Below are 27425 nucleotides of genomic sequence, written 5' to 3' on the forward strand. Positions count from 1 at the left end.
TCCTCTTGAGGGCGCTGTTCAAATAATTTGTAAACAAAAACAACTCCACCTGATACAGTGGAAAAGTAAAATGTGTTAAAGATCGCCAGTTTATAGAGGTGAGTTACATTATTTTTGCGGTTTTGTGGAGCCCGATGTTTTTTTTAACGAGTTGATAAAGAGGCCTACTTTATTGGGGGTGTTTTTGTAGATGGGAACGCGTTGTTAAACTGGATTGAAGAAAGTATACATGAATATAGAGGTAGGCCTAATATATTAATAAAACTACTTCCGGTCTTGTTTTGTGTGGGTTGACTTCCTGCATACGTGCTGAACTTGATCATATTCATATATGTACATTTGTATAAGCTTACCCCATCATGTCCATTTTCCTAAGAACTTGAATTTTTTCCTTGAAACTTGTTTTGTTATTCAAACATTGACATCGTTGATTGATCCACACTTGCTTGGTGATGAAGGTTTTCCTGTCTACAAACTTGTTGTTTGAAATAGCAGTAACTCACTCACTGGTGCTGGGGCGCTGTAGGCCTATGGGATGTACTTCTTTAAATAATAACTTGACATCAGCATTGTACTACCACACACTAATACTACGATACAGGAAATGCAGATGTTTTAAAAGGAATACAGTGCCCCAGCTTACTGATGGGCCTACATTACTTGTGCCATTTTTTCAAGAGTTTGAAGTAAGAGACTGTCAGTGTCACGATGTGGTCAATGTCACTGTGCTATCGTCAGTGCCACTCGGGTGTGAAGAAGAGAAACATTGTAGTTGTTCACAATTTACACCACTAATACTTTTCTATGGTGCAAACTTTAAAATCATCTTGTCCCAACGTACTTGTAGTAGTCTAGGCCCATTTTGGGAGGTTCTCCTCACACATCCCAAAACTCAAATTTGAAACACTTTCAAAAATTGGTTTGGTGTTTCTACATATATTGTGAGGATGCTTTGCTGATTAACTCAAACTCAGATCATAATCAGATGTTTATCTTTTGTTTTTGAGCATCTTAATTAGGAGCTGCAGTTGCTTCACTATGTCATTTGTGGATGCAATGAACAATAATGGCGGTGACAATCATGACAGTGACAATGACTCCGGGATGGAAGCTGCTGAAGATGACGACATCGAAGACTCAGACTCAAACATTACAGGCAAGAATCTCTATAACCCTCCTCTTTTAGACCTCTGTGGAGGGGTCGTCGCCGAGCGGTTATAAGAGAACAGACAGCGAAATGAAGCTCAGATCTGTTCAAGGGAGTGTGTGTGCGGGAGTCGTGACACCTGTGCAAGACACTTAAAGCCACTGCTTCGTCCTTCGAATGGGACGTAAAGCTGTAGGTTCTGTGTGTTGTTAGAACAACTATCAACACATGTTAAAAGACCCCAGTACACACTTATGGCAAATAGAAGGGGTTCGCCCTGGTGTGTCTGGCAGTGTGACTTCCGATAAAACTAAATCTTGCTCTTTGATCTTCTTCTGTAGCTTTGAAAATACTGTTCTAAAAGTTTCTTGAATGTTTAAAGTCACCTGGAAATATAATTTTTTTTCTTTCAAACATAAGAGTATATGCTTACGAACAATAAAACTATTTTTTTAGTAATTGTTTGTCACGATTTATATGTTTAAAAAATTTATAAAGTTGTTTGGGGCTGACTCCGCCTACCCCTTTTGTGACGTCAATCGAGGCAGACTTTGCCTGCAATGCGTATAGTAAACACACTTGCAAAGTACATGTACGTCCAAGTCGTGAGTTGGTACATTTCAAAAAGTGTTTTTCTGCATTCAGCAGCAATACACCTGGTCGGCATTGCCGGAAAAAAACAATTTTGTTTTTTTTAAATGTACAATACCTTCAAATTTGAATACTTTCAAATTTGTTGTCAAAGTTTCTGACTTTTTTGTTAGAAATAATCTCATCGCTGAATTATTTAACTACTTTCTTACTGCAAAAGTTATCTATTTAATTGTTTTAGTATCCAGTAGTTATTTGTTATCTGTTACTTCTTTTGCCCTGTGCAGAATTCAGAGAGTCTCCACACTATGCATTGAGAATAACCAGTCAGGAGTTTCAACAACAGACCAGAGACACAAGACAAGCAGTCAACAATCTGGTTCAAAGTCAAGAATATCAGATGTGGTTCAACAAATGCTCCACGTAAGAAGAAAATAGACAACCATTCAGTCTGATAACTATCTTTCTAGTTTGTTGAGTAGTGAATAATATTTTCCTAATTGTAAGACAAGTGACCTACTTCTTCTCTCAGTGCTTATTCAAGCACAAATAGTATACGGTCGACTTTCATAATAACAAGATTGCTAGGATTGCTTGAAAAATTACCTCTTTAAAACAGGAACCCTTTTATTAGAGGACAGCAAAACAAAAACCACAATGCAGAAAAGAGAGTCAGTACTTCAGAATGTGGCTGATGTTAAATTTAAAGATCTGGGCCCAATTTCATAGAGCTGCTAAGCACAAAAATTTGCTTAGCATGAAATTTCTTCCACAGTAAAAACAGGATTACCAACGAAATTTCCAAGTGATTTTCAGGATAAGCAAACAACAGCTGAATACCAGTAACAAGCAATATGCAATAAATGGGAATTTTGGTTGGCAATCCTGTTATTGTCAAGGAAGAAATTTCATGCTAGGCAAATTTTTGTGCTTAGCAGCTCTATGAAATTGGCCCCGGGTCTTGAAAACAATTTTTTTTTTTATCTACAAGAAATTCCATCTTGGAGATATTCCCCTCAAATGTTCAAACTTCCCACACTTTTCCTCAAAGAAGAAAGCAAAGTGTTGGTCAGGTAAAATATTTTTCTTTGGTATTTTATTCTTTACCGAAGCTGTCACATCAGTTGGTACGAGGGGAGATTCACCTACGGCTGTGAAGAGTGTGGAGGATTTGCCCTGAAGAGACCCTGCCCAATCTGCACTGGAAAATGCCAGGCAATCTGGACAAGAGAAACAGAAATGGTAAGGTTAAAAGCTTCTGTCATGGATTGGGTTCAAACCCCTCCCTGGACCAGACACTGTTTTTCTATATTTATCCATTTTCCGTTTTTGTAAAACTACATTAGACAAACCAGGGCCAAATCTCAAGGCTTTCCTTTCCCCCCGGTCTCACACTTGCCATCACCATTCTCTACTTACTGTGCAAGCGCCCAATTTCTGTGCTAGCTTTGTAAGCGATACCTAGAAGCACCCCCAGAAGACTGCCAACATTAGGTCTAGATAGCACAGTTGGTAGAGTGCCGGCACATTTCTGAAAGGTCCGTGGTTCAATATTCAACCCCAAATTATACAAAACTTACCCAACAGCCAGTTTCCATTGTGGTTTATTAATTGATATTCAATTATTACATTGAATGTTTGTTCTTCTGATAGAGCCACAAGATGAGGTTGGCTCATTGGGATGGCGACTGCAGACTACCCGAGGATGAGAAAAAAGTCTACTTCATTCGAAATTTTGTAGAAAGCAGCGAAGATGTCTTAACAGATGCAATGAATGATCTCTGCAGCAGTTGATTCCTAGATCCATCGATTAGACTTGCAAATAAAGTGCCAGAAAATGTCTGTGCTTTCAAGGGGACTCGTGCTCATCGATCAACTGCTTCCTGTGAAGGTAGAAAGCCCCCTCCTGCTTATATTATGAGCGTGTTTGACAAAACAATTTTCCATTTTATGGACAATAAACATTGAATTGAATAGTCTCAACCAACCTGCAGAGCTAATCCCAACAAGATGGAAGCCTGCCACCTGCCAGCTTATCTCTTGAACAATCTGCAGACTGTAAGGGTTTAGCAAACACACGCCTTCAACTCTTCCTCCATCCCCACTGACCATCCGAACATGCTCAGCAATCGACCTGCATACTCGGCAAGCCCCCGTCTTAACTAATCTGCAGAGCGCCAAGGATAAGAAAGGTTGAAGCCCTCCTTCTGTCTGCTTGCATCTCAAACAACCTGCAGAGGTTAAGCTCATGAGTGTACCTTCAGGTTTACAACAGACCTGCAGACTGTAGGGTTTAGCAAACACATCCCTGCAACTCTTCCTCCATCTTCACCAACAATCCAATCATGCTGAGCAATCAACCTGCATGCTCACCAAGCTTCGTCATGCCCTCGTCTTAACCAATCTGTAGAGCGCCAAGGATAAGAAAGGTAGAAGCCCTCCTTCTGTCTGCTTGCATCTCAAACAAGCTCATGAGTGTACCTCAAGGTTTACAACAGACCTGCAGACTGAAGGGTTTAGCAAACACATCCCTGCAACTCTTCCTCCATCTTCACCAACAATCCAATCATGCTCGGCAATCGACCTGCAACATTGTAGGAGCCCTCCTCCAGCAAGGATCTCAAACAATCTCCAGGGTGCCAAGGTAAACTTAAGCTAAGAAGTCTTCCCCCAGGTTTGGAACTGACCTGTTGAAGCTGGAAGCCCGCATCCTGCCCGCTTGCATCTCAAACATTCTGCGGAGATTTAAGCCAACAAGCATACCCCTAGGTTTACAAAGTTTATGTAGTTGCAGACTCTAAGGCTTCAGGAAACATATGCAGCAACTCTTCCTCTACCCCACCGACCATCCAAACATGCTCAGCAATTTGTAATCTGTTAAGGTAGAAGTCCCCTCCTTCCTGCTTCTTAAAAGAAGTAATAACATCTATTTTTCCTGTTAACAGGATGACCATTTTGAACTTTGAAATGTGAGCAGTCTTATTCTGGAAGCAAAGTCTACAAGGGGAGAAAAGTTGCCCCCGGAATTCATCAAGACATTGAAAACAAATCATCAAAACATCCTTATTTTAAAGGAAATAGTTTTCCACAAATTGCGTGGTTATACTTTTTAATTGTGGACAAAATATAAAGCATTAATTATACATGTTCAGTGTATAAGAAAACAATTTATTTCATCTGTTTACAAGATTATAAAATTCGGCAAAAATATTAAAGATGATGTCAGATTTTTGGCCCCAAACATTAAAGAATAGATTTTTTTTGAGTGAATGGTATTTCATAGAGTATCAACCGCTCTAACCATAAAAAAAGTTTAACTTTTACTTTTGATGGTCAGGAACTATGACACAAATTTAAAACGTTTCTTATAAAACACATTGGTCACATGATATATTGTCGGGATCCCAACAAAAACTAATTTTGAGCACTTTATTTCACTGCTACTAATAATTGGTGGACTTTTTCGAGCAATGGCTCAAATGAAAGCGTGTAACTACATGTATTAAAAAAATACCTGGGTCAAATCGGCCAAAAATCTGACATAGCATCTTTAAGTAAAGGTGTTTGATCCAGTCCAACAATCATTTAAACTTGTCCACATTAGAAGTGTTTCGATTATAAATTTACAGCCATCTTTGTAAAGGTAAAATAATGATTGGATTGGTATTTATCAAAGTAAACGATTGCTCATGTCGGTACCAGTCCCCCATATAAATATGTCGGTCTGGAATGCTATCAAAGTGGCGATTGAATTTGAATTTACAGAATGAAATTTAAATTTTGGTAATATAATTTAAAAACAATGTGGCTTGCATACTAACAAAATATGAATGTTTTTTTCAGTACTTACGTCTTTCTAAGATGACAGTTTTTGTGTTGAGTCACACAAGGTTATAATACTGATCAAGTTTACCAATCCTGTAGTTTTACCTTAAGCAAACAATACTACAAAATAACATTGTTAGTCTGATTATAAAACAAGGAAGATAGTGGCAGCACTTAAAGACTAACAAGTTGCTTAAAGAACAGAGAGCAACAAACAAACAAACAAACAAACTTAACAAACAAACAAACTTAACAAACAAACAAACAAACAAACAGACAAACAGGATAATGATGTCAAACAATAATATTTTGTATAATAAGGTATTAAGTTAGGTATTTTGAAATTAATCGCAATATTGGTAAACACCAATTCGCAATAACTATTATAAGTTCAGTTTGTGATTTTTTTTTTTTTTTTCAAGAAAAATAAGGTTCTTGGTGATGGAAGACTTCTGAAGAGTTTTAAGTCTTGAAGTGGTTATTTTTTAACAGTAAATTCCCGATGTTAATTTATTCATTCATTTGGTATTGTGTCATCACTGACAGACACAGTGTTAGTTTCACCAACATAAGTGAGAGGATAGCTAACGCCATGAATCTGGAGGTGCTTAAAGACCCTGGACACTATTGGTAATTGTCAAAGACCAGTCTTCTCACTTGCTGTATCGCAACATATGCATAAAATAACAAACCTGTGAAAGTTTTAGCTCAATCGGTCATCGAAGTTGCGAGATAATAATGAGAGAAAAAACTTGTCACACGAAGTTGTGTGCTTTCTGATGCTTGATTTCTAAACCTCAAGTTCTAAATCTGAGGTCTCGATATCAAATTCGTGGAAAATTACTCCTTTCTCTAAAACTACGTTACTTCAGAGGGAGCCGTTTCACACAATGTTTTATACTATCAACCTCTCCCCATTACTCGTTACAAAGTATAAGTTTCTAAGCTAAAAATTATTTTGAGTAATTACCAATAGTGTCCACTGCCTTTAAAGGGAAGGTACACGTTTGGTAAATTACTCAAAACAAATATTAACTTAAAAACTGACTTGGTAACGAGCATTGGAGAGCTGTCGATAGTATAAAACATTGTGGGAAACAACTCTCTCTGAAGTAACGTAGTTTTTGAGAAAGAGGTAATTTCTCACTAAAATAATAAAAGACTTCTAGCTAGAAGTCTTTTATTCTTATCTGAAAGCACACAAATTCGTCCAACAAGGGTGTTTTTCTCGCAACTTCGATGACCAATTGAGCCCAAATTTTCACAGGCTTGTTATTTTATGTGTTGATGGGATACACCAAGTGAGAACACTGGTCTTTGACAATTACCACCCATGTACCGTCCCTTTAGTACTGATAAGTATAATACATTAATCTATTTCGTCGTTTGCAGAACCCGCTGCTAAAACATAGGATTTGAACTGCATATAGACACCGGGCAGTCTCGGTGGTCTATTTGGTGTAACACTGCTCTAGAATTTCAAAGGTCGTGGGTTCGAATCCCACCCGAGTAATGCCTGTGATTTTGTTTTCGCAGAACTTGGGTAAGTACTGAGTATACAGTGTTAACACATCGGTGTTGTTTAATGGGTAAAAACCAAAATGAAGGTTCTTTATCCCGATGCAAATTTAACATATTAAATCTACTTGAATTCATGTTCACATGCAAAATATGTAACAAATATTTGCCTTAACTAGTTGAGTGCCTATGATTCGTTGTATTTTATTTGATAAAAAAATAAGAGCAATATTTAATAACTCTTTAGTACTTAATTATAACGATTTGTTAAACAATTATTTCAACTATAAGGAATTATTTCCACTTTAAATTACGTAGTTATTTTTTGTAAAAGATATACAGTCATTTTCATATAAAATTATGGACATTTGCAAAAAATATTAGGTACTGTTTGTCTTCCAAGCAGGGCCCAATTTCATATAGCTGCTTAGCACAAAAATTTGCTTAGCATAAAATTTATTTCTTGACAAAAACAGGATTACCAACCAAAATTTCCATTTGTTACACATTGCTTGTTACTGATATTCAGCTGTTCTTTGCATATCCTGGAAATAACGTGAAAAGTTTGTTGGTAATCCTATTTTTTTTTTCAAGGCAAACATTTCATGCTAAGCAAATTTTTGTGCTAAGCAGCTATTTGAAATTGGGCCCAGGTTAAATCATTTCAAGTTAATCAGTAAAACTTGTCCACGTTTGTGGTTGGTGGTTTTTACCTCCCAGCTTTTATTTTCAACGAGAAACCTTTCGATTCAGTAAGGCTAACATGATGTCAGGTCTGCTATTTCACCAGTTCGACCCTCAAATTGTGGTGTACAATTTAAAAAGCTGTTTTATATATGTATCACACGGACAAAAAATCCCAAAATATTAACAAGAAAGTTTAAAACTAAAATGTTGTTATTTTTTCCATCCCAACAATATCTTACGTCCATCAGGCACGTACAAACATGTTGGGATGTGGCATATTTCGCGAATGTCTTTTTTTTAAGACACTGCACACTATTGGTCAAAGACCAGTCTTCTCACTTGGTCTATCTCAACATATGCATAGAATAACAAACCCGTGAAAATTTGAGCTGAGCTGGTCGTCGAAATTTTTAAGATAATAAGGAAAGAAAAACCACCCTTGTCACACGAAATTGTGTGCTTTCAGATGCTTGATTTCGAGACCTCAAAATCGAAATCAAATTGTTTGAAAAATGCTTCTTTCTCGAAAACTACGTTACTTCAGGGGAGCCGTTTCCCACAATGTTTTATAATATAAACCTCTCCCCATTACTCGTTACCAAGTAAGGTTTTATGCTAATAATTATTTTGAGTAACTTCAAAAATATCAAAGAAAAATTGAGGTTAAAGACAATAAGATGCACGATTAACTAATGGAAAAATAATGAGTATTAATAAAATTATGTTTGTACATTATACTTTACTTTATGTTGAACAATGTTTTAGTTCAAAATGCTGTTACAAGGAGTGTATTTAATGTAAAAAAAAAGAAACACAAAAAAACAGACGGCTTTACTGGCGGGTGTGGGGCTACATTTAGGTCAGGCTACATTTAGGGCTCGGACTACATTTAGGTGCCGCACAGGCAGGTAAGTGAATTATTTTCAAATACTTAGAGAACACCAATGTCTAATTAAAACATTTTTGTTCCAAGGGGCAACTTCATTATTTCAATCGAGCTTTCAATTGGCACGCTTTAGGCAAAGGCCCTCACATCCACCCAGGGTCCAATGCCATATAACACAAAGTTTACATTTTTGCAATTGGGTGTCCTACTCATCTTTTGCTTAGCAAAAAAACTTTCAAGCAGAATTTTATGCACAGGCGCAGCGTCAAATCTTTTCGAAAATAACTTTTGCCAACACATGTTTTTGTGTATTATCGGACAACAGGACAACATGAAAACAATTTGACAATTAAAGTCCATATCCTGCCACTACTTTTTCGTCCCTTATGAAATGAACTAGTAAGTATGTAATTTACTCAAAATAAGATTTTCCCTTTGGTGAGAATGAGTGGAATTGTGCCTTTGATGACACACGCATGGAATTTTTGGCACACAAAAGATTTTTTGATAATGTTTTTTTAATATATTTTTTTTATTTATTAATGTGACATTAAAGACACTGGACACTATTGGTAATTGTCAAATACCAGTCTTCTCACTTGGTGTATCTCAACATAGCCATAAAAAACAAACCTGTGAAAATTTGAGCTCAATCGTTAGTCGAAGTTGCGAGCTATTAATGAAATAAAAAAACACCCTTGTCGCACCATGGTCACACGAAGTTTTGTGCTTTCAGATGCTTGATTTCGAGACCTCAAATTCGAAATCCGAGGTCTCGAAATCAAATTCGTGAAAAACTACTTCTTTGAAAACTACTTCACTTCAGAGGGAGCTGTCTCTCACAATGTTTTATACTACCAACCTCTCCCCATTACTCGTTATCAAGTAAGGTTTTATTATAATAATTATTTTGAGTAATATTGTCAATAGTGTCCACTGCCTTTAATAAGCATCTTTCAATTTTGTTAAAAATAGTTGTTCACAGGGCAATCTGCGATTACCCATACCTAAAAATTCGTTCTGATTGCATCCTCTCACTTTGAGATAAATTCCATATATTATGTTATCATCAAAAGGCACAATCCCATTACTTACCTCGTCGTGCCATCACTGGTGAAGCGATCCGGACACATCCTTCAATGGGTTTTTTTAGTTGGGGGGAAAAAGAGGTGTCGTGGACAAAAATTAACTTAATAATACATGTACATGATTCTGTGTTTGTTACTTGTGCTGCACCTAGCCCAGGTTGGACCCCTCCGTTGCATGCAGTGGCACTGACTGACGTCCTACCAGTAGTGCTTGTCACCCACTGCAGGGTTGTATGGCAAGAGATGCTGTTAGTGGGTGCTCGGTATGTGTGGTATAGTGTACTTCCTTCCATTGTGTCTTCATCATTGTGTTGTGGGAATTTCGGGAATTCTTGGCATTCTTGCGAGGGTTTTTCTGTGGTTGGTTCGGGGGGGGGGGCGCCCTCTATCCAATATCGGGCATGTTTATCAATAAGCTTGGAGTTGCTTCATCATTATAAATTAATCAAAAAGAAAACAAAGTTAACTTATCTTTCGAAAAAGGTCTTCTCTTCAAACGGTTTTAAGGACTTTTAAGTTTTCCCCCAAATATTATTGCTTCACTGTCTGCTGTCACATAGCACTCAAAGGTCTCTTGTGTAACTCTCTTAATGCAAAAGAGTGAAAAGGCACTCTTTGTAGAGCCGTATTCTTCCTCCATGGTATGAGGGACAACTCTTTTTCGAGTGGTCTTCCACTCTTTTAGATTGAAATTTGAATCTTTTTGAGAGATTGTTCACTCTGCCTTGGAGTGAAACCCCTCTAAAAGAGTGAAATAGCCACCACTTAAAGAGCCACATGAGGGACAACTCGAAATGTAAAGAGTGGTGTTTTTCACTCTTTTACATTAAGAGAGTAAGCCATCCCATTATCACTTCCCTAGAAGAGGTCTAAGCTGGCCTCACTATCACCCGCATTCTCCTGTATATATTTCAAGATGTCGCCATCATCCATAGCACCGGCTACCTTCGCACTTGTCGTGTCCTTGGTGACGGGCGCCACAGTCTCCCCCGTGCTCGTCGGTCTGCCTTTCCTTGGAGCAGGCTTTGGTGGGGTTTTCCCCGGGGTGGTGGTAGCCGTACGAGCGGCTGGAGATGGTCGCTGGGCTGGAGCTGGATTGGCCCCACTGGCCACAACGGGCTTCTTGGTTGGAGATTGTTTGGGTTTGGGTTTCGGTGACGGCTTGTCTGGCTTTTTGAGGACGTCTGAAAGGAGTTGATCGAAGTCATCTTCAATGCTGTTGTTAAGAGAATATATATATTAATAAAACAAAAGAGTGTTCGTCACAAAAAGCACTTATAAAAATGCATAGCCACAATCCTGGGTACAATTTTTGTTACAAAGACACCAAATGAACAATGTTTATATTTAGCAACGCCTTGCAGATCTTATTTTCGGAAAAAATTAAAGGACTTATTTAACATTCACACAGAGATTGTTAGTGGTGTTTTTTTTGGGAGCGGTGAAGAAACTGCTAGATGAACACTGGTGTTTTTCAAACTGTCACTTGCGCGCGTGCGTACACGTTACCAGCCATTCTTTAGCTACCACACTGAATGGCCCGATCGCAATCACAGAACTCGGCGGTAAGAAGGGCCATGAAATTGGCTCCAGTTGATTCGGAACATGTACACCCAATTGACCCAGTTAATTAAAGGTGACCAACGATTTATTCCGGAAATCCTTAACTCAACCCAACGTGTTTCAGTGTATTGTTCAGAATCCAGATCAGGGTATTTTGACACTGAAATCAGGATGAACTGGAATCACAACTGTCAGTGTCAACGAAACGGACACTTTTTCGTGTCAAGAAGTAATAACCCGTTCAAAAATAAGCTCTTCATTCGTTTAGATTTGACCTACAACATTGTTAAACAACTGTCACAGTAAAGATAGCAGATGTACGTGTTCATGTTCAAGAACTCACACTTTAGATTTCGAAGGACAAAAACGGAACCATTATAAATCGGGGAGTTTAAATCCTCATTTTCTGACAACACAATTTAAAATCCAGCAGTTAAATCTGAAGATGCCAATCTTTCATTCAAAATAGCATTGAAACACACACCCCTTCCCAGCAACAAGATTATACCACAGTCCTTGCTTTATGTTAATACGTTGTCACAAGACAACCTCGAGCTCAAATGGATGAAAATGTGAAACCTAAGGCTGAAGTTATCGTGAAATGTGAACCGTCTTTAAGTCTTCCGAATTACTACAGATTTCCCGAATAGGGGTGTGAGTTCTGTTGGGGTTTGCCTGCTGATTAATTTACAATCATCATTCTTTAGAGGCAAACAATCCAGCACATCCACGGTGGTTTGAATGTCAAATGGAACGGGTGTTATTAGACTGGGTGGATTTCACCTTGATCTGCTGAAAAGTTTGGTTAAATAAAATGGGGAAAGATTCAATTTCGATGTTTGTGTAGACGTTTAGGCCAAGGTACGTTATACGAAGCATGGACATAATATGTGATCAGCGGTGGGATCAGTTTGCGGTTGTTTGGGGTTTTACCAAAGCGTGTAAGTGTGGGGGCGTGGTTATTATTATGTTTTTTATTAACCACAAATCAATGTTGATCCAACATCAGTCTGCTAACGTTGTATCAACGTAATCTTTTTAATATTTTTGACGTAAGTACAACGTTGGATAAAGGTTGTTTTTTGCGTCGGGATAACAACCAAAAATCCATGTTGATCCAACATCAATTCAAATGTATTTTGCCCGCTTAGAGGTTCACAGCCACAATCATGTGTGTAGCCTGCACATTTTGTTTGTGTCCGTGTTGTGAAAACCAGGGGCCAATTTCATAGAGCTGCTTAAGCAAACACGAAAATAGCTTGCTTATTGTACACATTATATGACTGGCCAAAACTGTATGCCATAATTATAAATTGCTTGTGACTGGTATTTAGCTTTTGGTTACTTAGCATACCAATTCAGTGGAGTATTGGCCGGTAACCTGATTTCACTAAGCAAGGATTTGTTTGCTTATAAGCACAGTTTTGTGCTTAATTAGTTCTATTAAATTGGGTCCAGGGCCCAATTAGATAAAGCTGTCAGCAGAAAATCTTTTTTGACAAATTTCTTTACTGAGCAAAAAAGTAGCGCCGTACAAGTCACAACAACATCAACTTAAAGGAACACGTTGCCTTGAATCGGACGAGTTGGTCTTTGAAAAGCGTTTGAATTCGTTTGTTATGAAACGCATATGGTTGGAAAGATGATGAAGAAGTATGAATATAATGGTCTACACAATTATGACTCGAAATTGCACGGTTTTCCTCATACGTCGCGAACTAACACTTTCGGTCATTTATGGGAGTCCAAATATTTGACTCCACAAAATGGAGACATGTTTGTGTGGATCGTTATAGTCTACTTTTAAATCATCTATCTAACCAGGGTCCAATTTCATAGCACTGCTGAACGGTAAGCAAGTTTGCGTGCTTACTGTAGCAGAAATGTTTTGCTTAAGCCTTAGCGTATTTCACATATAATGTTAGCAGACGAATTGGGCGGCCATATTGCGGTTTACCGTGGATTTGCATTGTGACGTCACTCGGTAAGCACCGGAAAGTCAGCATGCCTTTTTGTGTGCTTACGGTTAGCAGCGCTATGAAACAGAAATTGCACCGTAGGCACAAAATCGGCCGTTGAGCAAATCTATGTAATTCGGCCCAGTTGCGTGTCATATTTCATAACAAACGGCTTCAAACGCTTTTCAAAGACCAACTTGACCGATCCAAGGCAACGTTTTCCTTTACAGTATTTTTGTTTGGTTAACTTAAGCAAGTTGTAGTGCTTACAGGCTTTATGAAATTGGGCCCTGTAAAACACGCTTGACGTAAGCTTGACCCACCCCGCAGCGTGAACAATTCTTCGGACAAGACTTTACCTGAAAAGGTCTGCATCATCATCCACTTTGGCAGCTTCCGGACGAGTGACCATCTCGTCCTTCTCGTCTGTCATGGCACCAGGGGGAAGGTAGATGCCGGCCGTATTGTCCGAGTCTGTAATTTCCACAGCTGCACTGTCCGAGAAAAGGAGCACTCCTGTGTCCGAAGCAATGTTTCTCGTTATAAATGGTCAATTTACAAGAAACTCCTTGCATTTCCCGCCATCGTTGAGACAGGTCAAACAATGAAAATGTGCACACGTGTACGCACAAATGTTTGTTTATGATGTATATCGAGGACTTTTCTTTGTTCTCCCATTGTTTGGACGTTTGTTTATTTTTCAAACGTCCCCATTGGTTTTGTACACAAAATCTACCGAGGACTGTCCCCGGTGTGACTGTTTTTGGTTATCGATGGGTGCGTTCGTTAAGCTTCCCTGGGTGTACCCCGCGGTGCTCACTCGGCTGAGCCCCTGACAAGAGCTAATCGAACGATCACACTCGCCCTCTCGTGATGACGGCATGCACCCCAGGTCACCCCCAAGTGACCCACTCCAGAAGCAGGGCACTGGGGGCTGACCCAGGTGAGCCCGTCAAAGCTATTCGAACGTACCGGGGCAGACCGGGGTCAACCCAGGGAAGCTAAACGAACGCACCCATTAGTAGACATGCCCACAACTCCCAGCCAATGACATGTCTGCATTATTGACCTCAGTGAGGGTGCTTTGCTGGGCACATTACGTCATATGCAAGGGTATCACCAGTAGTACTAAACCTGAATACATATCAACAAGCTCACTTTTCACTCTCCATTACACTCTTGCATTAATCCTTTCTGAAATGGAGGACAACGTGAATTATATCACACACACACACACAAGCCTATAAGCCTCTTTGAGATGGTTGACACTATTAATGAGTGCACTGTTCAGTTTGGGAGCTATACAGAAAATTACCCAAACAGAGATAGTGTCGTGGGTGTCCACCATTAACTCACGTACTTTTGTCTCGGACTTTGTGCCATTTCTGGACACCATTCACCCTTCACATTCATCATTCATATTTCTCATTTCCCTCGGGGAGGTTGGAAGGGGGGGGGGATCTGTGGAATTAAAGATACGGTCCAGAGGAGTTGGGTTTTTGAAAAACTTTGCATTGTGGTGAGAATACTTTCATAGAGCTGCTTTATGCACGAAACATTGCTCATGCAGTAGGCCCTCCATACATGTATTCCTTTACAGAATAAGGTTTACCAGCCAAACTACCACGTTGCGTGTACAATTTGTGACTGGTCTCCAGGTAATTTATGCTAAGCAGAGAGTGGTTATTAAGCAATATTTTATGTTTCAAGCCTCCATATGAAATTCGGCCGAGAAAAAACAAAACCGAAGTTTATTTTGTTTCTAAACCATCCGTCAGAGACCTGTAGTTGTTGTTGTTGCTGTTTTTGTTGTTATTGTTGTTGGTTGTGGTGTTGCAGTACGTTTTTTTTCAATTTGTTTTTGATGCTGTTGGTGTTGTTTTTGTTTTCGCTACTGCTGCTGCTATTTTTGTTATTTCAAGTTGGCGTAACAAAGCTGCAAGTTCGTCCAGAGAGGAGCGAAACCAAACAAAATAAACACACAAAATTCTTCCTTTGTTATCCACACATTCCTTTATTGAATGTTAAAGTAGTTAGATAAAAATGTCACAATCGAGAATAATTATTATAAATAATTTATTTCATACAATCATCAAGCCCACTTTCTTGCATTATCTTGAAAGGCTTTGTGAAGAGGTATAATACCAGTATAATTATGAATCAGCATTTACAAATCAACATAGTCAACATCCTAAAACAGACTGACTCCTCTCTCATTAATTAAACTCCGTATTGATAAATATGATTAATTATGTACATAAAATTAACAAAACGTAGACTTCAAATAACACTACTTCGAGTTTCCCATCATGCACTCTGCCAACTCCTACCGATATTCCCACGACATTTTACACGCCAAAGAGAGACTTTGGCCACAGTTAGGTGGCAGCAGACTAACCAGGTAATAATAATTGTTTATGTAGTCCTGAGCATGCGCACATTACCGAGTACAATGGATTTTTACCTGGTAAGTCTGCCGGCACCGAGTGTCACAAAAGTTCCCCATTATAAATACATTCACGGTTAATATTATTCAACTTTATTTTGTACATTGATGTCAATGGACCTGATGCCATGACGTCAAAGCGCCGCCATCTTAGCTAAAAAACGATGATGGGACAATGGATGGATTGCACATGACGTCATTGGCCACCATCTTTGATGTAAGACAATGGAAAAGAGCACAGGTGTACACGCAACGCACGACTCTCGGCCAATGATAGCTGTTCATTATGCGTACACAATTCATCAAAGATGGCGGTCAATGACGACGATGCACTCCATCTAGAGAAAACGCACATCTATGTACGCGTGGCGCATTATGGTTGACTCGTGGGCAAGCTGCTTTTGGCCTCTAGCCGAGGGCACCCTACTCAAATGACGTCATGTGCATATTACGTCTAAAGGAACTACGACTACAAATATTGTTAAACTGTAATAAAAAAAACACTGCGAACATTACTCTGTCGGTTAAAATGCAATGCAGTACATATCTGTTTGTATTCATAATAAAATTATTAATAAGTCAAAAGATTATACAGAACTACCAATTAAACACAAAGGTTCAAATCCAATCTAAAGTTATAGTGGTGAAGTTTGTCACTTTAGGGGTTAATTTGAATAACTAAAGACACTGGACACTTGGTAATCGTCAAAGACTAGTCTTGACACTTGGTGTATCTCAACATATGCACAAAATAACAAACCTGTGAACATTTTGAGCCTAAACGGTCGTCGAAATGCGAGATAATAGTGAAAGAAGAAAAAAACACCCTTGTCGCACGAAGTTGTGTGCTTTCAGATAATCAAATTAGTGGAAAATTACTTCTTTCTCGAAAACTACGTTACTTAAAAGGGAGCTGTTTCTCACAATGTTTCATACTATCAACAGCTCCCCTTTACTTTAATCAAGTAAGGTTTTATGATAATAATTATTTTGAGTAATTACCAATAATGTCCACTGCCTTTAGGAGTGACTTCATAATCAAAAGTGCACATAAAGGGTTCCCGGTTTAAAATTTGATATCCATGGTTGTTAGTTAATTTCTCATATGGGGGACAGAATCTTCGGTGGACAGAATTCCATGGTACGATTTTCCCTCCTAAAGCGCGATCACACGGCTTGTTTAATAAAAAAAACAGCATGTAAACTTTAAACAATGGTACCAACCGTATGGTTTTTATAGATGCCAGCAGAAAAACAAACAAGTTTGCAACCACTCGAAATTCATTGAGCTGCTTTTACAAACTGGGCCAAGCAATGCACGATATAATCGAGAGGCTTATGAGCAATTACATTTCTAATTTTGAATTAGCACATAATATTATATTTTTAGTGGAGAGGTCAATTAACTTTAATTGTGTTCTGATGTTATGGAGGACCGTCTACTTGTTCACTCTTAAACAAAAATGAAACACATTCCCGGGTCAGAAATGACCCAGATTCTGGGTGCCTGGGATCCGCTGACCCACTTAACTTCCAGGTCGGGCAAACTTGAACAAAATCCAAACAAAATATTTTGTGATATACACAGGTATCCCCAATGCCCCTCCCTTTGCACTGGTAGTCACTTTTGAGGGTCCCTTCAACTGGTTTCATTAAAAGAAAGACTTTGATAGAATAACAACAAATATTCCACATTTGCTATAAACCGTTCCATCCTGTCAAATTGTCACATCACTGAATGGTACAACTTCATTTTTTAATTTTACAGCAACATATACATACATTTATATCCCTGACTGTTGTGCTATGCATTGAAGCCATTATTTTGTGTGTCTTCAAGGACCAAGACGTCCGTGCTTCGAGCGTGTGCCCTAAAGGACGAGTCACACTGCAACGACAACGAAAACGATAAGATCACGACGCAAAGCGAACGCATAACGTATTTCTGAATATAACAACACGCATTGTCCAACATGGTCACTCAGTGTTCAATCTTATCACGCATTTTGCAATAATTATCATATTTACACAGAGTATACTTTAAGCATCACGCATTCTTCAACACCATCACGCATTTTCCAGCAATGTCACGCGTTCAGCACACCATACATTTTGAAAGACTATCACGTATATCGCAATACTTTAAAGCATTTTACATTGATCATCACACTTTCTCCGTCACAAAGTACACATTCGCACAACTTATACAAACACACACACTGAACAGCTCACATTCTATTGTATGCATCCCTGTAGAGATATCTTGTCCACTATCCTTTGCCCATGTAAGAAATACACCAAGTTTTTCTTTACACAGATCTTTGTGGAGCACCCCTCTTAAAGTAGACCCTTTGTGTTAGAATTATTTTCTGTTTTGTTCTCGATCTCAATATTAAAGGTAATGAATATGAAATATCCACCACCAGGGTTGAGAGTCATTACTAACGAAAAAGTCTGAAACTTGGATACAAATTCAAAGGTATGTTGAAATGATGACATTTTTAACATTTGGTCACCCCTGGGGTTATAGATTCCAAGGAGCTTTTAGAAACAGTATCCAAAGCACTAGAGAAGTAGACCAATGAGCAGGATTTCTTTACTTGTGGAAGCAAAAATTGTCCGAACTTCTTAACAAGGCACACATAAAAAGTCTGAATTCAGATAAAAGTCTGATCAATCTCATCCCTACATCACACACTGACAGGACTAGCATTAACAGCATTGTCAAACCACCCCTCATCTTTTGAAACTCTCAATGCAATATCATATTGCATTGTATTTTCACACCTACTGCTACAGCAAAAGCAATAATTTCATTACAAGCACTATGTGACAAACTTATTCACTCAGAACAAAAACAAATCACATTATCTGAAACCACCGACCACACTCACCCACTATTTTACTCACTTATTTGGCAGTAATCTCACACATTATGAAATAACCTAACCCATTCAGCATACTCTCTTCAAATTTAGACTGAAATTATCTCCAATCGACTGAAACTAGGGACACAAATCATCTGCAGCTGTCAATAGTTTCAATTGATAAGAGTCAACTTAAATCTAAAGATAGTAATATGTACCTATTCTCCACGGCCCGTGTAAATGGTAAGTAATTCATTCAATGTAGAGAAACATCTTTCCACTTTCTATACATTTACCCGAAGCCAAATTGTCTTGTAATGTTACACGACACTTTGTTTAGCAATAATTGACATTAATACACACGTAAGCTAACATGGAAGTGTCGTGGCCGAACAGTGAACCGAATTCAAACTCTGTGTTTCTAATCAGCAGAGTGTGGGTGCGAATCGCCAGCCGTAACACTTGTGTCCTTATAAGCATGCTTCGTCATTCGGATGGGACGTAAAGCCGTTGGTCCCATGTGTTGTGTAACGCATGTCAAATAACCCAGTGCATGTATTGAAAAGAGAAGGGGTTCGCCCGTTGTTCCTGGCTGTGGCTGATGTATGCGCCGTAGCACCTTGTAAACTCTTTTATGGTGCTTAATCATTAGGTCTCAGAATTCATCACTGCAATGACCTATCTTTCTTAAAGTGTGTGGATCTCAGCTCCTTGAGTACCACAGCAGACTTACTTTCATACTGTACACTTATCGCACTTAAAGGAACACAATGCCTTGGATCGGTCGAGTTGGTCTTTAAAAACCGTTTGTAACCGTTTGAAATGCATATGGTTAGAAAGATGTTTAAAAACTAGAATACAATTATCCACACACATTAATTTGCCTCGAAATTGCGTGGTTTTGCTTTTACTTTGCGAACTAACACGGTCGGCCAATGGGAGTCAAAAATGTGACTCTTATTAATGGCTGACCGTGTTTGTCGACGAGGTAAAAGGAAATTATGCAATTTCGAGTGATACTTGTGTGGATTATCATACATGTACTCTACTTTAAAATATCTTTCTAAACATGCACATTCTGCAACAAAACGCTTTTCAAAGACCAACTCGACCGATCCAAGGCAACGTGTTCCTTTAAACATCCATTATCACAAACGCACACGATAACTTTAGCTCTCCCATTGTTTGAACTCAGCTTTGTCATTGGGATCTCCAATGTTGGAGACTTTGGTACGCTAGGTGGCATTAGCAGTGCAATCGTACGTCGGAGCATGTGCACATTTCCGAGAGAAATTGACTTCTCTGATTATTGTGCTGTCACAGATTGTCCCCCAAAGACGTACCAGTTTCACCTGGACCACTAAGAGTGCAAGCAATAACACCATGCCCTCTCATTCTATACCATAAAACTGTAAAGACTCACAGATGTTCAGCTCAATCTCAGACTAGAGACACAAATTTAACATACACAGATTCACGTACTTCATTAACATCAACGATCCGCGTGTCTCCACTAATGAGACACAACGAGATGCTAGTTGGCAGCAGACAAGTAAGTCTGCTGCCACCAAGAGTATCTCATTGCAGCAAAGAGGTCACTTAAGATAAGGATGTCTGCCGCATCATATCAAAGCTCTCTCCGGTCTTACGCCAGACACACTAACAGCACGCCGTACACTATCATGCTCGATCTTTATATACTCTACCAACTAGACCTGTCCCAACTTGCAAGCAGGTCCCAACTATGGTTCGAACAATCTTCAAACTAGTTTGGAATTCACAGTTTCTACTTGCCATCACTTTTGCAACCAACCTTATCACATCACACTGCCATCCACTAATACATTGTTCGTTTGCACCTTTCATGTTTGCTTTATTTTGTACACGAACAATTTCAATGGGATATATGTGACACAAAACTGCCAGACACCCCTATCCAAAACTCGCTCTGACTCATGATGTTCAAATAGCACAAAATAGCCGCAAGCAGGCACATACGATTACGAACCCAATCATGATTCACCGAGAATGACTTACATAGAACATTCTCTGGCCAAATCCACGTGACGTCATCACCACTCTGATTATGTCAGTGTGCCATTTTGGGAGTCAATGTGTAGTTCTACCATTGATCTCTACTGAACCCTTACATTTTCCGTCATCGCGCGCCAAGGTTACACAATGTAAACGTGCACGTTACGCGTGTACGCACCGGGGACGCTGTGGGCTTGTAAACGCCATATGCGAGTGGTGGCTCCTTGTTAATCACATCATAACAAAACGAGAACGGCCATCGCTCTCGATGATTTCGTACATGAACAACCGAGGATGTACTGACGTTGTATCCTTCTTTAAAACACCACGATCATTTTTATTTAAAATCAAAATCACCCACTCAACAGCTTCGTAAACGTTTATGTTCATAATTATATTACATGTTTTTATGTTATGGTTATATACATATTATTATTAGTATTATTATGTCATCATTAGCAAAGAACAGGGCCCAATTTTATAGAGCTACCTAAGCAAAACAACCAAGGTAAGCAGAACCAAATTATGCTTACCAGAGTAAGGTTACCAGCCAAACTACCATGTAACAATTACAATTTGGGACTGGTGTCCTGCTAATTTCTGCCTGAGAAAACCATTTGTTAACCATGATTTTTGTCTAAGCATCTCTATGAAATTGGGTCCAGGACGGGATAGACAACAAGCACAGGGGGCGACTGACGTCAACGGGTTCGGGTGGAGTTGACTAACGGGGTCTGGGTCGAGTTGACTGTCATACGTAGGTCAAGCCCACAGTCCCACTGGGAGACAGAGAGCTTCGCTCGTGCTTGTAACCCCACATCCAATGATGACAAGACACACGTGCCTGTAGAGAGGGAACAGAAAGTGTACAGAACAATCAGGAAACAGGAAGTGTACAGAATCGATACAGAAAGTGCACAGAAAAAAATTCGAGGGACAGAACGAATATATATAAGCAATCAGGAGGACATAAAGTGTACAGAAGCAGTTAGAGGGACAGAAAGTGCACAGAATAGATCAGGGGGACAACAAGTTTAAAGAATCAATCGGGGGGGGGGGGCGGGGGGCAGACATAGTACTGAATCAACCGGGGTCAGTAAGTATACAAAAGCAATCAGAGGGACAGAAAGTATACACAAACATTTAGAGGGACAGAAAATGTAAGATCAGGGGGACAGAAAGTATTATTATTACTTTTATTACAGAAGCAACCAAGGGACAGAAAGTGTACAGAAGCAACCAAAGGACAGAAAGTGTACAGAAGCAATCGGGGCGACAGAAAGTGTACAGCGGCAATCAACACACAACTGAATCATAATTATTGTTAAGCTCTGCAAGTTAAATACACGGTTGTTTCACGCCACCAAAACAAACGGATTCACAACCATGGCCTTGACCACCGAAGCGGCTGCGCTTACCGAGCCCCGAGTCATGTAAAACACATAACTCGACGGGATATAAGCTAAAAAATTACCGGTAAGCAGAGCCATGAAATTAGGCACACTATGAGACATTTTGAAGTATACACAATATTTACAAAGTGGGATTAAAGAGAAAGACAATATTACAACGTGTGATCCATGAGGTTGGAAAATGTCAACCTTCTATTCGAAAAGAAGGCTCCTACTATACTACCGAAAAAATAGATGTTCTATTTTTTCCGTATAGATTTATCCCTGAACTTGGTAAAGAGTGTTTTTATTGTCCGAAAATTGAAAATAAATAAACGAGCAAGTAACTAATAATTGTTGTCTAGCAATGATAACAAAAAGCAATGTTTGTGTTTTTTTAACTGGTTTGTCCCTTGTTTAGAGAAACATGCACAAACAGTAAAATTACCTCAAAGAAAACACCACCAATCAAACACCGAAGGAAACTAAATAATTATTTGATGTACCAGTGAACAACTCAAACCAAGTGCTCCCCCACATTAAAGAAGAGAACGTTGGGAGGCAGTAGATGTCAGCAGACTTCAATAAAGCTGCTTACGGGTAAGCACATTTTGATGCTTACTTTAAGCAGAACCACATTCTACTCCATAAACACTGCTAACTATGTAAGTAAAGCTAACGCAGGCTAGCTTGCCGGTGGTTCTGGTAAGCCGATGTGTGACGCAACACTGAAAATCCGCCGTGCACACACGCCGTCACACTTCTTTTGTCGCTTTTAATAACACTTTTGCTGAAAAACACAGTGCGTCACTGATTGCACGTAAGCAGAAAGCGTCTGCTTACAGATTTAATGAAAAAGGCAACACAGGTCATATTTCCATTGTTGATGTTTCCTGCAAAGTTATCTGGTTAGTCTGCTGTCACCTAGCGTCCCCAAAGTCCTCATATAAAACTATAATATTGTTAGGTCAAACCTAAGTCAAGCCAAACCAAAAGCGGATGAACTAACGGCACAAGTTATTTTTGAACATGTCATCTACATTTGTAAAGAGCTGCAGGTTTTTACTACTAAAGCACCAGGCACCAGAAACTGCATCTATTAAGACCGCACTATCTTAAAACTTTGTACTTTGTTTGAAATTGTGACAAAAGCTTACTCACTAAACTTCACGGATGGACGTGGCACGTGTGTAATTGACTGGACTCTTACGTGCAGACATAAAATTGACGGACTGAAACAGTGGCAGGCAAAAGTTGGGGAAAAAGAAAATCGAAACAAAAGACATTAATTGGTTGGAGAACGAGAGAACAAGTCAACTAGTCAAATCATTAATTTAAAGACAGTGGACACTATTGGTAAATGTCAAAGACCAGTCTTCTCACTTGGTGTATCTCAACATATTCATAAAATAACAAACATGTGAAAATTTGAGCTCAATCGGTCATAGAAGTTGCGAGATAATAATGAAAGAAAAACACCCTTGTCATACGAAGTCGTGTGCTTTCTGATGCTTGATTTCGAGACCGCAAGTTCTAAACTTGAGGTCTCGAAATCAAATTCGTAGAAAATTACTTCTCTCTCGAAAACTACGTTACTTCAGAGGGAGCTGTTTCTCACAATGTTTTATACTATCAACCTCTCCCCATTACTCGTAACCAAGAAAGGTTTTATGATGATAATTATTTTGAGTAATTACCAATGGTGTCCACTGCCTTTAAAAGAAAACGGGATTGTGAAAGAAATGCTTGGATGTAGAATGTGATAACTGTACATAGTCTCGTGAAACTAGCTGGCACAATAGACTGGATAGAATTGACGGGATGAAACAGGTAGAATTAAAACAAATTGTTTTAGTTTTGTTGTTAAACTTCAAGGTAGTTTGAGTAAAAAATAAAAAAAAATAAAAACCCTCAAATGTTAAACAAAAAAACCGAAAGTGCGCACAGATTCGGAAACGGGAAAAAGTACATACTTATCAACAAGGAATACAACTTTGAAACGCGGCAACATTTTTTCCGCAAGCCTTAATTCTACTTGGAAAGACGGCATAAAAACAGCGCAGTATATTTTGAGCGAGTAGCGAAATTTGTCATTAAAAACCATTTTGTTAACAAAAACCGCATAGGTTTTGCTGCATTTAGACCGAAAATGACGTACAGCAACCACGTGACAAGACAGGTAGGTCGAAACACTTTCAATACAATTTCAACTTTGCAAATCGGTCATCCCTTACACGCGATTATAAGTAAACCAATGACACTGCAGTAAAACACATCACGGAAAGTTTTGCAAAAAAATAAAATAAAAAAATGCAAATAATTATGCAAATGAGCAACCATACGACAATTTGAGTAACAATGAAGGCATGCGCGGTGTCAGGTAAAATGCATGATTAAAAAAAAGAATAATGCTGAACAATGTCATCCTAAATAAAGATTCTACATCACCAAGTCACGTGTGTCTTGTGATGAAACTCGATTACCAGTGTCTTTGTTCTCCCATTGTTTTATTGACTGAATTATTGATTGATTGATTGATTGATTGATTGATTGCTTGGTTTGTTTATTACATTTTAGTTACGTCCTCATTTGTTTTGTACAATAAAGCAATGCTAGGACGTCCTTGCTGTGTCAATACCTCCAGATTACTCTTTGTTTATGGTCCTCTGTTTCAACGGGACAGACAAACAGACAGTCACTCCCACCTAGTGGTGTCACATGTAACGCGAGTCACCGAGAACTTGCAATGGGTGACACTTTTGGGACTCTAGGTGGCAGCAGACTTACCAGGTACATCTATTGTTCTGGGAAATGTGAGCATGCTCAGACCAAGTTAACAATGGATATTTACCCATACGTCTGCTGCCACCTAGCGTTCAAAGGTATCTTATTGATGTTACTATCAGCTTCCCGTTGATAGCTTTGTCCGATTGAAAAAGTATAACACAAGAACCCCACTTAGTTATTAGCAAGCCATTAGCACTTCCCAACGAAATTTATGCTAATTTGATTCACGCATGCGTACAGTCACTACTGGTTGACGCAGACACAATGTAAATGCGCAATAGGCAGACCATAGATATATACTAAAAATACTAAACTGCGCCAATAAAGTATCTAAACACTTACAAATGGTCAGATATATCGGAACCTGAAATAGTATGCCAAAAAATAATTATTCATTTCTATTCACCGTTAATTTCTGCACATTTTGACACATCTTGTGTTGCGCTACGATGTTGTTTAGTGGATTTATGGACACTTGAGTGGCTTAAGGTCGAATTTCAAAAGTTGCAAAAGCCCCTATTCAAGCTAAATCGTTGTATTGTGACGAGTAAGATCAGCGTTTCTTTTGCCCGCCCTTTATAAATGATTTGTTTGTCGCGTTTTGGACAAATCGGTTGCGATGAACATCAGCAATAATTGTCAGTAACCAAGCAAAGGGGTCAAAGATGGGAGGCATACAACAAAATGGGTTAAGAGCCAGAATCCCTGATTATGGTAAGACAGGGAAAGGTGTTTCAATATAACAGGAAAGATGGCTCAACTGACCAAACAGGAAAGAGGACGGATCGTTGGTTTGATAGAAGCCGGTATGTCGATTCGAGCTGCAGCTCATCAAGTTGGAACGTCACCAGCGACGGTCAGTAAAATGGTGGAATGGCTACCAAGCTCAGGGAAATGTGGACAACCTGCCAAGGAGTGGCCGCCCGAGTGTGACTTCTGCAGCAGAAGAAAGTGAACAAGTCCATCAAGCCTGACACCACTCTCGAGGGATTGCGACGCATCCTGATCAGGAAATGGCAGGGGATTGACCAGGGACAGATCAGATGTCTCGTTTGGAGTATGAGAAGACGACTCCTTGCCGTTAACAGTGATGGAGGACACACCAAGTATTGAGGACAGGATATCAGCAGTTTAGAGTTAAAGATACGGCCATAAATTTCATGGTCAAGTAAACGAAACGAGTTTGTGTCTTTTGTCTTGATTTTGTCTGTGTGTGAGGCTTGTGTGAGTTCCCTTCTGGAATTGGGGTGAATAGGGGCTTTTGCAACTTTTGAAATTCGACCTTAAGCCACTCAAGTGCCCATAAATCCACCAAACAACATCGTAGCGCAACATAAGATGTGTCAAAATGTGCAGAAATTAACGGTGAATAGAAATGAGTAATTATTTTTTGGCATACTATTTCAGGTTCCGATATATCTGACCATTTGTAAGTGTTTAGATACTTTATTGGCGCAGTTTATTAAGCAGACGTACAAACACGAATGCGAATGCGTCACACCACAACCAGCCCCATACAAAAAGGCGCGAATGTACCCTCAGTATGCCAACCATGTTAGTGCACACACGCGATGTGCAAGGGTCTCTTTCACTGCTGTACTTGTGTGTATACGAAACCAAATGCAGGATAAGTATATAAGTATATAACATTTTATATCGTTAGGTTCTTGAGTATTATATTTATACGAATTTCATAAATTTTATGTTAAAAATATTATCTTCAGGTAATTATGCGTATACAAGGGTCTCAACTTGCAGTTACAGTCCCCAGTAATGTGACAATACAACAAGTAACTTTTTAAATTTTTACACGACACTTAAAGTTTACAGTTTGACCTCAAAAGCCTAACGACGGACAGGCATGTGTTTACACGTAGGCCACGGAGGCAATTGTCATCATCGCCCTTGTCTTGGCCTTGGTGCCCCTTAAACAAATCTTTAAATTTTAAGGTTTTTCAAAAAGAATTCCCCTTCTCAAAAAAATGGCCTTGCCATCTCAAAGATGAAATTCCAGGCTAACCGAGTAATTTCAAGGTCCTCGCTCTATGTTTCAAAAACACGCATACAGCATCCGAACGCGACGACGTAACGAAATCCACACGAATCTAACGATGTGATCAATATCAAATATACATGTTTACAAAATCATAACTGTATTGAGTTGACCAAATAATGATAACAAAGTCACAAAAACCTCTTCCTGACCATAAGTTCATAACCCAACAAGAAATCAGGACACCCATCTCTCCAGTGAAAGCAAAACGGGGATGTAGAAAATACCGACCTCAGAAATACATGGTCAAATACCAACAGGTTACTCGTATATCAAACACAGACTTAAAAATGGACAGGAAGACCATTGACGTTTGCGTCGGAGACAAACAGTAAAAACAACAAAGATGTTCTCAGAATTTCTGCCTTCGCTTCTAGATTTTCGCAGTGATCGCTCTTCATGCCATGAGCTATTGTTTGAAGATGCACTTGCAGTGTTGCCCTTTCCACAAAAACATTACAACTGATATTGATCAAGTCGAGTGCAAGATTAAAACAGTCTTGACTTTTCCACGCTTAATTAAACAAACACACGTCTATAAATGTCAAACTGTTCACTCCATGCTCTTAAACATCTCTTTTCAC

General features: G+C 39.1%; 3 protein-coding genes across 5 annotated transcripts in view; 1 reads left to right on the forward strand and 2 right to left on the reverse strand.

The window, feature by feature from the left end:
* Positions 1-13: 13 nt before the first annotated feature.
* LOC139949579 (uncharacterized) lies at positions 14-5795 on the forward strand. 2 transcript variants are annotated; one of them, XM_071947980.1, is made up of 5 exons: positions 14-98; positions 1008-1156; positions 2026-2161; positions 2851-2980; positions 3392-5795. In XM_071947980.1, exons 2-5 carry the CDS (start codon positions 1039-1041, stop codon positions 3530-3532), a joined length of 525 nt encoding a protein of 174 aa, XP_071804081.1. In that variant the 5' UTR covers positions 14-98; positions 1008-1038; the 3' UTR covers positions 3533-5795. The 2 variants fall into 2 exon arrangements, with proteins under 2 accessions (XP_071804081.1, XP_071804082.1); XM_071947981.1 differs by having other exon boundaries at positions 1020-1156.
* Positions 5796-5946: 151 nt separating this feature from the next.
* Positions 5947-27425, reverse strand: part of LOC139949578 (uncharacterized) — a 222733-nt gene continuing 201254 nt past the window's right edge. The window contains exons 6-7 of the mRNA XM_071947978.1: positions 13623-13779; positions 5947-10958 (exon numbers count right to left, since the gene is read on the reverse strand). Coding sequence (XP_071804079.1) covers positions 10601-10958; positions 13623-13779 — 515 coding nt within the window. The 3' untranslated portion in view covers positions 5947-10600. The remainder of the gene's footprint in view (positions 10959-13622; positions 13780-27425) is intronic.
* The window catches only part of LOC139949577 (growth hormone secretagogue receptor type 1-like), a 206504-nt gene continuing 194399 nt past the window's right edge, over positions 15321-27425 (reverse strand). Inside the window, exons 9-10 of one of the 2 annotated variants that reach the window (XM_071947977.1) lie at positions 23163-23233; positions 21325-21454 (exon numbers count right to left, since the gene is read on the reverse strand). In XM_071947977.1, coding sequence (XP_071804078.1) covers position 21454; positions 23163-23233 — 72 coding nt within the window. In that variant the 3' untranslated portion in view covers positions 21325-21453. Of the gene's footprint in view, positions 21455-23162; positions 23234-27425 lie in introns of both variants that reach the window. The other variant, XM_071947976.1, reaches the window with a different exon arrangement.

Source organism: Asterias amurensis, chromosome 17 (assembly GCF_032118995.1).
Source record: "Asterias amurensis chromosome 17, ASM3211899v1".
Lineage (NCBI taxonomy): Eukaryota > Metazoa > Echinodermata > Asteroidea > Forcipulatida > Asteriidae > Asterias > Asterias amurensis.

Excerpts from the sequence above, each read along its gene's own strand:
- LOC139949579 (XM_071947980.1), top strand. The coding sequence starts at position 1,039 with ATGTCATTTGTGGATGCAATGAACAATAATGGCGGTGACAATCATGAC. Across the intron at positions 2,162-2,850 it reads TGGTTCAACAAATGCTCCAC|CTGTCACATCAGTTGGTACG; the intron begins GTAAGAAGAAAA and ends TCTTTACCGAAG. Across the intron at positions 2,981-3,391 it reads GGACAAGAGAAACAGAAATG|AGCCACAAGATGAGGTTGGC; the intron begins GTAAGGTTAAAA and ends TTCTTCTGATAG.